This window comes from Amia ocellicauda, chromosome 6, assembly GCF_036373705.1.
Source record: "Amia ocellicauda isolate fAmiCal2 chromosome 6, fAmiCal2.hap1, whole genome shotgun sequence".
Taxonomy (NCBI): Eukaryota; Metazoa; Chordata; class Actinopteri; order Amiiformes; family Amiidae; genus Amia; species Amia ocellicauda.
Window position 1 is genome coordinate 33,583,105 of NC_089855.1, and position 12,378 is coordinate 33,595,482.

Consider the following 12,378-nt stretch of genomic DNA (forward strand, 5'->3'; position numbering starts at 1 on the left):
GCATGAAGACTGCTTTAACACGCATCCATGTAAGCATCAACAATTTGATGGGAAGTGGGAAGTATGCATCTAAAAGAAAACTGAGTGTGGGGTGTGGGGTAGTGATTTTTAAAAAGGCAGTGGATGAAAACAAAAATTTGACATTTGTAAAAGAATAACAACAAAATAAATAATAGTTCCCTCTTACAGGAAAATATGTAGTAGCTTGATTAAAACAAAAAGTGTACTGTTTTTTCAATAAGTTGCATCCCTAATTTTTGAAGGGGGGTTATGTCAACTAAAAAAACATAATGAAGCTTTGTACTTCAAAAGGCACTGTATCAGAAATCCAGTGCAGTAACCAAAGCTGTCAGAGTGGAAGAGCAATAGGAAAGAGGAAGAGACAATACTCGTTGGGAAATAAAATAAATGGAAAGTTGGTTTAAATGGGTTCCTTCTCAATAATGATGCAAAAGACAACTGCTAGGCTGCAACTGCGAGTCTCAAAAGATATGTATTAATTAAGACATTGCTACCCACATAAAATAAACCACTAAGCAACCAGGTCTACACCGGAGTAGTGGGATTGTTACACAGAGGAGTTCAGATTTGAATTTTTTTCCAATGATTAAAGAGCGTACACTAAGCTTGTGTGATGGAATGTGAAAAGTAAGGACAAGATTTGGGGCTGCAAAAAATAAAAAAAAATCCCCATTGGTGGTTTACACCTACTGTAGTACAGTTACAAAGAGTGGAGTACAGAAACTGGAGTCTCTAGCTGTGTTTGTTTTCCTTGTGTTTTAACATTTATTGGATGTACCACTACGAAACCAACAACAAGAAAAGCTGTTATCTGCATACATAAATCAACCTTATTTCTTCACAAATATGGCAAAGGCCATTTCCCTTGTCTATGAAGGCCTCATCTGATTCCTAGTGCTGAAGTGTCAGCTGATCTTGAGAGTGCTTGAGCCCAACTCCCAAGGAATGTAAGGCCTGGACTTTTTAATAGCTAAACAAACAATTTCCAAATCCCATGTTTTTAATGTGGAATTGGGGGTGGGGGTCTGGGCCTAATATAAATCAAAGACCTAGAACCGGTTAATCCAGTACATGTAGTATCCAGAGCAGGAGGCTTATTTGAACACATCTTTTTCCCTTTAGGATGACAACTGGGGAGAGACTACGACGGCCGTCACAGGGACCTCAGAGCATAGCATCTCCCAGGAGGACATTGTGCGGATCACCAAGGACATGGAGGATAGCGTGGGACTGGACTGCAAACGCTACCTGGGCCTGACGGTGGCAGCCGTGCTGGGCCTGCTGGTCTTCCTGACACCCATAGCCTTCCTCATCCTGCCCCACGTGCTTTGGCCTGACAAACTCAAGTCCTGTGGCACAGCCTGCGAGGGTCTCTTCATCTCGGTGGCCTTCAAGCTCCTGATCCTGCTGCTGGGGGCCTGGGCTCTGTTCTTCCGCACCCCCCGGGCCGATATGCCCCGTGTCTTCGTCTTCCGGGCCCTCCTCCTGGTCCTTGTCCTCCTCTTCGTCGTCTCCTACTGGCTCTTCTACGGCGTGCGCATCTTGGACTCCCAGGATGAGAACTACCAGGGCATTGTGCAGTATGCCGTCTCACTGGTGGACGCCCTGCTCTTCATCCACTACCTGGCCATAGTCTTGCTGGAGCTCCGGCAACTGCAGCCCACCTTCTCCCTCAAGGTGATCCGCAGCACTGATGGAGAGGCAGGCTTCTACAACCTGGGCCATTTAAGGTAAGACCAAAGCGGGCTCAGGGCATTCACAGTACTGCTTAAGATTGTGCTCTCTACCCTGTTCATGCTAGGGATGGCAATTTAGATTAATTTGCTATTTGACTACTCGTGATCCAAACTTTTTGTGTATTCGATTAACCTAATTAGAGTCCAGCTAATCTTACTTCGCAAAATATAAGGCACATACAGACCTACTATAAATTTACACAGCATGATAGTTTAACATTACTAGCATACCATATACATTAAGTACTGGCATCAGATTAATTTAAATCAAAACTATGTATTTATTCCATAGTATTTTAATTAAAAATAAAATAATGCAAATTTTTACTTGACATTTATTGTACTTATCCATATAAAACTTTCAGTTTGCATGAAATAAACAATGTAGCGCGTTAACCCTTAACCTTTAGTTTAAGTCTAGGTAATTTTATTTTCTTTAAAAAAATCCCACGTAAATTACATTGTTGGCAACGTTGTGTGTTAGCAGGGAAACTCTATAACAAATGTATTTATTCTTTAGCGTTAAAGCAGAAAAAAGTAAATGCTGCTCATTAATGCTGCTCAAAAAATACCAAAAGTCAAAACCACAGCAAGCGCAGGTGGCACCAAAACTATCCCTGTGTTTCCTATATTTGTATTCGAATTACATATTTTTGTTTAAGAATATTAACATATTTACATGTTCAGACGAGAAACAATTACGTAGCCTGTCCAGCAATTGAAAAGATTCTCTCTGCTGGGACCGTAGTTGTAGGAATGCACAAATATGTCTTCGCTAATTCTCCAAGCCTTATGAATCGAAATGTGTTTATTCACCATCATAAAAGTGCACCCTGATCCAGTGAAATGCAAGACTCAGTGTCAAAATGCGGATTAATTTAATCCTTCGCCAAGGTTTCGTCTTGCAGGTAATAATCCTCCCCAAGAAACGTCGCCATGTCACTCTTTGCAGAAGTAGTGGTTTCTTTTTGTGTGTTCAGCATACCTGGTGATTCTGATATGTCTCTGTTTGTTGATCGGCTGGAAACAAGTTCGCCTTGGCTTCTAAAAGCCATCTGTATATTGGAATTAACACATTTTATGTGTTTATGTATTGGGTCCAAGGCTGCTGCAATTAGTGCTACTTACTGTTTTTAAGCTTTACACTGCCATTTGTATTCCAAGTGATTGTATAACTGTTGTTTTGAACTGCATCACCTTGTGGGATTCGCCGGGCACACTGTGCTTGTGGTATTAACGAGGTACACAATTGAACTAAAACATCTGATTCCCTTTGCACAAGTATTTGTTTTAGCCAACAGCTTTACCTTTTCTTTTTTTGTTTGTTTTTTTTAGCTCAGGAATAATAGCTCTCTCCTCAATTTGTACCATTAATAAACGTCAATTGCAAATTATATATTATATCTCAAGTTTACACAAAAAAAAAATTGTATTCGAATTGTTAACTCGTTTTCGTGTAGTCGAGTAATCAACTGCACTAACTAATCCCTAGTTCATGCATCTGAGACCTTCTTATCCCACCTCATTCTAACTTGCATTTAATCAGACTCACCTGTTCACAAGCTTGTCCTGTTTTGAAAGTGAGTTGAAAATGTCACTGGCAGGAACAGGGGATTGAATTGACAGGATCGTAATTTGTACCACTGATTAGGTCTCACCCTACAACCTTATAAGTATTTGATGAGTGTGGAAAATGAGCAGGGTTTCACTTCCCAATTTGTTTTTACACACCCTGTTTTCACCCTGCAAGTCCATCTCACAAACAGCTGAGCTATAGCATTTCGGGGAGGACGCAGCTCTCACTAAGAACACTGTACACAGGCACCCGGTAAGCTACAGGAGTCAGTGTCACATGACAAAACGAATGAATCCTGGTCCGACATAAGCCTGTACAACCCCAGCAGCTCTATCCCAATTGTGTGCTGCCACATGAGGAACAGTCACAGTCTTATTATGACAAAGTCCAGACCAGAACCAGTGGTGTCTGGACTAAAGGGCTCAGCCTGTGCTCTGATCAGAGGCACTTACCGGTTTAACTACTCTGGAGTCTCCGAAGAAATGTTTGGAAGGTGACCTATTTTTGGCCTACAACCGTGTACACAATCACAGTCACAATGAAAACAAATGAATCTGTCGTGACCGCATTAAGATGAAGAGTGGTGAACTTCATTTTATGGACTGATGGGTTTCTAGTACAACAAAACATGAATGTGCGAACTGGAAGAGAATTAAATACAGCTGCACAAATGTAGATCCTAGGGGAGCACCAAAGACTATGTTTTGACATTCAGTTATTTTTAACGGCTTTAACAAATGCTGCAGTCTAGTTAAACACATTCTATGCTTTTAAATTCCAGTTAGTCTGCTTCGTTCTCAGCGTGTAGTGTATTTTCGCACCGCACAAACAGTATGATATTCTGCATACTCTTGATTGTTTTCAGCATGTGGCTTGGCAATGTTGGTACTGACTATTGATTTTTTTGAAGACATACAGAAATGAATCCTACTGGTTCTCCATTCTGTGATATTTAAAGGGGTACATTCAGAGTACTATGATTCTCTCAGTGGGGTTTGAAGCCATTTTGTGTGAATAATACTCTGTGTATCAATTTAAGGTAAGTGAGATTGGTTTCCCACTCAAGATCAGATGAGAAGTGACCATAATTGCACAGTTATTAAGTATATAATATATATATATATATATATATATATATATATATATATATATATATATATATACAGTGAGGGAAAAAGTATTTCATCCCCTGCTGATTTTGTACGTTTGCCCACTGACAAAGAAATGATCAGTCTATAATTTTAATGGTAGGTGTATTTTAGCAGTGAGAGACAGAATAACAACAAAAAAATCCAGAAAAATGCATTTCAAAAAAGTTATAAATTGATTTGCATGTTAATGAGGGAAATAAGTATTTGACCCTTTTCGACTTAGTACTTGGTGGCAAAACCCTTGTTGGCAATCACAGAGGTCAGACGTTTCTTGTAGTTGGCCACCAGGTTTGCACACATCTCAGGAGGGATTTTGTCCCACTCCTCTTTGCAGATCCTCTCCAAGTCATTAAGGTTTCGAGGCTGACGTTTGGCAACTCGAACCTTCAGCTTCCTCCACAGATTTTCAATGGGATTAAGGTCTGGAGACTGGCTAGGCCACTCCAGGACCTTAATGTGCTTCTTCTTGAGCCACTCCTTTGTTGCCTTGGCTGTGTGTTTTGGGTCATTGTCATGCTGGAATACCCATCCACAACCCATTTTCAATGCTCTGGCTGAGGGAAGGAGGTTCTCATCCAAGATTTGACGCTACATGGCCCCGTCCATCGTCCCTTTGATGCGGTGCAGTTGTCCTGTCCCCTTAGCAGAAAAACACCCCCAAAACATAATGTTTCCACCTCCATGTTTGACGGTGGGGATGGTGTTCTTGGGGTCATTCCTCCTCCTCCAAACACGGCCAGTTGAGTTGATGCCAAAGAGCTCGATTTTGGTCTCATCCGACCACAACACTTTCACCCAGTTCTCCTCTGAATCATTCAGATGTTCATTGGCAAACTTCAGACGGGCCTGTACATGTGCTTTCTTGAGCAGGGGGACCTTGCGGGCGCTGCAGGATTTCAGTCCTTCATGGCGTAGTGTGTTACCAATTGTTTTCTTGGTGACTATGGTCCCAGCTGCCTTGAGATCATTAACAAGATCCTCCCATGTAGTTCTGGGCTGATTCCTCACCGTTCTCATGATCATTGAAACTCCACGAGATCTTGCATGGAGCCCTGACCGAGGGAGACTGACAGTTATTTTGTGTTTCTTCCATTTGCGAATAATTGCACCAACTGTTGTCACCTTCTCACCAAGCTGCTTGGCGATGGTCTTGTAGCCCATTCCAGCCTTGTGTAGGTCTACAATCTTGTCCCTGACATCCTTGGACAGCTCTTTGGTCTTGGCCATGGTGGAGAGTTTGGAATCTGATTGATTGATTGCTTCTGTGGACAGGTATCTTTTATACAGGTAACGAGCTGAGATTAGGAGCACTCCCTTTAAGAGAGTGCTCCTAATCTCAGCTCGTTACCTGTATAAAAGACACCTGGTAGCCAGAAATCTTGCTGATTGATAGGGGATCAAATACTTATTTTCCTCATTAACATGCAAATCAATTTATAACTTTTTTGAAATGCGTTTTCCTGGATTTTTTTGTTATTCTGTCTCTCACTGTTAAAATACACCTACCATTAAAATTATAGACTGATAATTTCTTTGTCAGTGGGCAAACGTACAAAATCAGCAGGGGATCAAATACTTTTTTCCCTCACTGTATATGTATATATATATATATATATATATATATATATATATATATATATATATATATATGTATATGTATGTATAAAGGATTCATTGCTGTATTACTAATGAAGAATGGGCACATCTTAGCTAGTCGTGAGGGGAAATCGTATGCACAAATTGCCAATTTCAACAATTGTTTTTTTTTTTTTAAGTGACTCCAGTTGACATTAAATCTGTTAATAGGGTTCTCCCGAGAAATTGTCAAATGTCAATAAATGTGTCAAATGATGGCCTGGGGAGACTGTTTTTATATTATATTTTTATATTAACAGCATAGTTAATTCAGTTACACCAGTGGTTGAATACATTCAGGTATAATCCCCCCCCACACACACACACACACACACACACACTCTTTTCAGGTATTTAAATTGTATTTTGGAAATCAAACAGAATACTTGAAGTGCAGTGCCACTTGCATAGCTTTAACACTCTTTGAGAATCTTGAAAGCACTAGGTATAACATACTAGTTAATGTTAAGGTTTACTAGTTGTAACTACACAGTAAGCATCTGAGAAAAGTGTTTGTATTCTGACATCCCTACCAATGCGTGCGCCTCACTCAAAACGTCCCTGAAGTGTACTTCCTTTTTGAAAGGAAGCAACCTCCCAACTGTATCAACGTCTGCCAAAAAACTGCACCCACAACCGGTAGCACATACTGTTCCTGTTCTTGTCCTGGTCTTATGAGGCTCTATTAATTGGGAATTCTTAAAATGTATGACCAAATAAAATAAAAAACAAGGATAGGAAATGCAGAATGTTTATATTTATTTGCATGCTTCAATGCTGTTATCAGAACTGCGATAGAATTATAGTCTTTGGCTTTTAGGGTGTAGCCTATTTCTTATCATAATTACAGTAGCCTGTAGGCTTAGGGCATATTTATCTCCACATTGATGTCTAACTGACTGCCTTGTAGGAAGGGTGGCAAGCTGCTCCAGTATCTATAATACTGTGGCTCATGTGTCTTCAACAATAGGGGGGTGTGGGGGGGCATATATTCAAGTCAGATTTTTTTTGCTTTCACACCAAAGTGAAGCTGATGTAGCTCATCAAGGCCGATTTTGTTTCCTGTGTGCGCTTCTTTAATATTTCATCAAAAGCTTCAGCCTGACACAGCAGAAATCTGTGTGCTCACTGCAACACAGTTTCAAAGAACGTCCGCATGACGATATATTGAATATTCATAAGGTTGGGAGAGAGAAGTATCCACATACATAGATGACACCACATACTCCTGTATTCAGTTATAGTCGCAGATATTCACAGCACTTGCCTATTGCATGTATTGCACTGGTAAAGAAAATAAATATTCTAGCTGATTGAAATGATATGGACATGCTGTGTGTACACTTTTGAGTGTGTCTATGGAGTGACAGTCAAAAGTTGATGTGCCCCTTCTCTATGTTCAGTTCTATCAACTGTTTTCTCTTAGCTGAACAAACTCTGAAAATATAATTGGTAGTAGTGTAATGCACCACATTTATTAAACTATAAAGGGAGCACTGAATGACAGTTTCCAAACAAGGATCTGAATACTACATATCGATTTTATTTTATTTTTCTTATGATTAATATGTGAATCAAAACATCTGTTTCCCTGCTGGTATATAGTGGTTTTAATTTCATAGTTCTGTCAGGTTGCAGTTTATATGAAACCCCTGTAATTTAGTTTTCCTTTCATTTACATTTTTATATATCAGTGCCTTGTGCTCTACTGTTTAATTAACTTTACAAGACAACTGTAATCAACACCCCAGTGGGTTAATGTCGAGGTGAAGTTCCCTATATGATTGTGTAAAATTCTGTGTATATGATTCACTCATAGGGGAAAAAAACACAGCTCTAATGGAAGATGTTAAAGATGGTATTTCTGTGTATTGTGTTGACAGCAGACAATTGTGGTTCTGCTTAATTAACATACATTCCATCACTAATGATTAAATGCAAACAAAGAAAACTAGGGCACATGACTCAAGCAATATGTTAGTTAACTTGTACATTTGGCCAACTTATTTCAGTTTTTGGTATTGTTTTTGTATTGACTCATCCTATCAGCAGTGAATGAGAAGTACTTTCAAGACATTACTTTATTCACAGAAGTAAAAAAAATATTCCAAATAAGCCACAAAAATAAATCTAAAATAAAGAAAAGAAGATTGGACAACAAAATCATATGCACTGTTTACTGGGCCTCAAAAGTAGAGAAAATTATAAATTGTGTCCTAACTTGGGTAAAAGACTTTCAGCTTTTGGCCTCCAAGAGAGCAACAATATATGGGATTAATTATGGTCCACACCGAGATTTTATAATCGCAAGATGGAGCTAAGGGGCAATATTAAAAACCAACAAAAAATGTCCTTTGAAGTGGTTTAATACTATGGTAAGAAGCAAAGTGCCCTTAATATAAAAAGAAACATGAATCCCAAATTAAGAATAAAACTCCTTGAAGGAGGAACAAATATATGAGACTCTTCAAGGGGGGGAACTTTAGATGTTGAAAACAAAGATCAGTCCTTGACTATCCAAGAGGTTGTTATGCAGAGTAGGTTGTGTTATCCACAGAGAGGTCTTCACACAATAATGTAGCTGTCCCTGGTTATGGGAAACACATGCTCAGAACAGCCACTTTTAACAATTAGATTACTGCCAGTTAATGAATTACCAGGCTGACTGGTTTAGTGTTTGCCACAGCTATTCTTGGAATGTTTTTTTCCAATGTAGTGATGGTGAGAGATGTGTAGGCTTGGCTTGAGAAAAGAAGAACGGTCTGTTTCACTTGATCTGCATACTTATCAGCTTTAGCCAAATTACTGGGACTGGTTAATGATGTGAGCAGGGCTGGGCTGAAACACCCTCGCATTTGAACAGTTTAATTTGTGTACATAGACCTAAAGGGCAATTATTGTTATAGACCAGTCACTTAATACAATGAGACACCCCCTATGTGTTCTTTCAGTCTGTGAACAGCTCACAGTTGGAAGCCATAAAGCATATTTTGATAGTCAATGAGGTGACAGTAAATTTAAATGAAACCAAACACAGACAATTCAAGAACTTGCCCCAAAGCCAACAGAACTGACACTTCCTGTTCTACAGAGGGTGTGTGGGAAACATAAACACAGATACTACGCTCTCTTCTTACCTTTATGAGTGCTGTCTTCTTAGTCTGAGGAGGCCACCATCTTCACAGTTCACGAACTAGGTCATGCACAGGTTAGAGCAATCTCCACAGCAGGACTGTTCACGGACTTATGGTTTCCATTCCCTCTTTGTATTCTACTGGAGTCCAGGTTGTGCTGTACTGAGACCAACTGAAATTATTGCAAAAGCTCCTGCAAGGGACAGAATGACACTTGTAATTGTCTGTGGGAGACCCTCTTCCCGGCTGTTTAAATCACAGGGTGGTGTCCTTGCATGATATCCCAGTCCAGATCAAGACGCATGCTTCAGTAGCAGTTCCAGTTACAATCCCCCACCTCCCCGCTCCTCAAGTCATCGCTGTTATTATGATGCATTAAGCACTTTACGGATTCAACCTTGGGAGTTTGACTAGAGGAAGAATCCTTGTCATACATTCCATTTGCATCCCACAGAGCTGGTTTAGTTTATAGAGACAAACTAACAAGAATCTTCTGCAGATCCTTTGTCTCGAGTTAAATAGATTCCGTCGTCGTGGACAGTAAAACAGGTTAATTTGTCCAGCTTGTAAGAGAAAATGAGACACTTGTCTCTTTAAGCTGCAGCACTGTTTAGCATTTTATGATTAAAAACATTCAAAGCAACAGGTATCTTATTATTGTAATAAACAATTCTGGAAGTGTTGTAAATTAATAAATTGGCTACAGGGTGGATAATGTTGCTTTTAAAATGAGGGTGATACATTAATTTTACATTATAGCTATGAGAGTTTTTTTTCTTTGTTCTCTTCATACATGATACAGGAAAAGCACATTAATTATATCACAGAATGAAGACTATAAATTAGCCCCAATATAATGTTGCACATCATTAAGCCGTCTAACCTATGAAAAGCAAATTATTTGGTCGATGATCCCTCAAAGGAAACAAAAATAAAATAAAAAATTGGATACTGCATTATCCTGTGTATTTATATATTTTTGTTGTCTTTGTTCATTTTCAGTATCCAGCGAGCAGCTCTGGTCATCCTGGAGAATTACTACAGAGATTTCCCTGTGCACAACCCTGCTCTTCTAACCGCGGCCAAATCAAGAGCTGCCAAGCACATGGCCGGTCTGAAAGTCTACAATGTGGATGGTGAGTGCAGGCCAGGCAACAACACTGCCTGTAATCATTTTGCAGGATAAATAGCCCTGGCATCTGAGAATTGGCTACAGCAAATTATTTGGTCTTTCCAAAATATGAAAAACAATCAATCAAACAGAGGTGGTGATACCCCAGCCTTTATCTTTGACTTGACAGATGAATACCTAAGCAGCCCTGTAAACAGCAGCATCAGACTATATTATGTATGTTGTGGACCAGAGCCAGTAGAGAACTCACTGCTCTGAAAATAGTCACATCAGTGTCACTGTCCAGAAAACACTGTAATTATTTGAACCTGCCTATGAGCGTTATTTTATTAATCCGTACATCTGTCTCTGTTCCTCACGCACTTTATTCAGAAACCATGCCAGGCTCTTTAAGATAAATACAGGGGAAAATCATCCAAGTAAATACAAGGACTTTGGATAGGCCACCTGTTTGTGAAAACCAGTATAGTGCTGCCAAAAATACAAGTGAGGTGAACAGTTTTGGGGTGTATGTGCAGATAGATATGCCAGGAATGGTCTGCAGTACTGCACGCAGTCTTTGCTAATTTTTAATTCAGTAACATCAGGCCTTACTGCTTTAAACAACAACTCATACCCTGAACTGTCTTTTCGTTATTGCTCTATATGGTTTCCATTTCACAGTTCTTCTTTGTTTGCCACTATTATCTCAGCAGTGTTCATGACTGGGATCACCTTTTAGTTACTGATTAACAGGGTTCAGGTCAATTCCACTTTCTCAATTCCAATTCACTTTTTCAAACCCAATTCCAATTATTTTTGCCGTTCACATCATAGGCTTGGCTGGAATTGAAGTAAATTGAAAAGGGAATTACCAATGTAATTGGAATGGAAACAACTGTAATTGACGCAAACCCTGCTGATTAACAAAGCAAGGCAATAGTTCCTTTAGGTCTTAATTGCTTAATTGCTTAATTGATCAGAATTAAGTGTTTCCATCATAATTGCATGGTTTAAGCAGAAGCTATAGTATATGCTATAATGTAGAAAGGGTGATTAATAGAGATTAGATGTATTCTTTAGCAATATTACATAGGTTGAAAAAGAAACATGAAATCTGGCAGCACATTTTTTTATTTCATGTTATTTTTGTATGTACATAAAGTTAGTTAATTCCAGCATTATGTGAGAAAAAACATCTACCAATGAGATTTAGGAATGATCAAAATAAATCCGGGTTTGGCACTTTATACTGTGTTTTTAAAAATAATCTCACTTTAAGAACTTCATGGCATCAACCTCCCAAAACTAGATTTGTGCATGCAGTTTTTTTCCTGGTAGAGAAATACTAATTATATGCCTAAAATAAAACTAAACTTTCTGTGATTTTATTTTTAAAGTAAGTCAAGGAGAGGGGAAACCCTATAGGGACTTTAAAGGTCTCCCTTAATTTAAAATGCACTATAAAGTCATTGTAATAATTTATCAGAGCTCCTCTCATTATGGAGATTTGAACAGTTTGGCTTCTTACAGTGGAAGTTCATGTTGTGTGATCCATAAAACCTTCTAGATTAGAGCTCTCTAGGAATGGGAATGGAGTACTCTTCCTTGTTTAGTCCTCTCCTCATTGTTTATTAGAAAGCACCACAATTGTGAATAATAAGCTTGACATACAGTCTTGGCCCTTTCTGGATCCTGAGGTATCCTCTTATGCCTTTTGTCTGTGTGTCTCTGTCTGTGCTGGATCCCATGTCTCTGTGTTTGTGTGCTTTGTGTGACATTCTCTCTCCCTCTGTGTCTCTCTGCTCTTGTGCTCCCCTCTCAAAAGCCACCTTTAGAGCTAAACTGAAAGCTTACCTTATGAACAGTAAGTAAAAACTCAATTCTCTCCACTCCCCCCTGCTGTTTCTGTTTGGGGATCTTTGTTCCCTGCCCTCCTTTGATATGCTGCCTCTCCACATACTCTAGGACTAATAATGTTACCTATATATGTATTTTTATATCATTAATTGTT

General features: G+C 39.2%; 1 protein-coding gene across 1 annotated transcript in view; it reads left to right on the forward strand.

The window, feature by feature from the left end:
- The window catches only part of vangl1 (VANGL planar cell polarity protein 1), an 89,210-nt gene that overhangs the window by 63,620 nt on the left and 13,212 nt on the right, over nt 1-12,378 (forward strand). The window contains exons 4-5 of the mRNA XM_066706980.1: nt 1,144-1,751; nt 10,256-10,389. Coding sequence (XP_066563077.1) covers nt 1,144-1,751; nt 10,256-10,389 — 742 coding nt within the window. The remainder of the gene's footprint in view (nt 1-1,143; nt 1,752-10,255; nt 10,390-12,378) is intronic.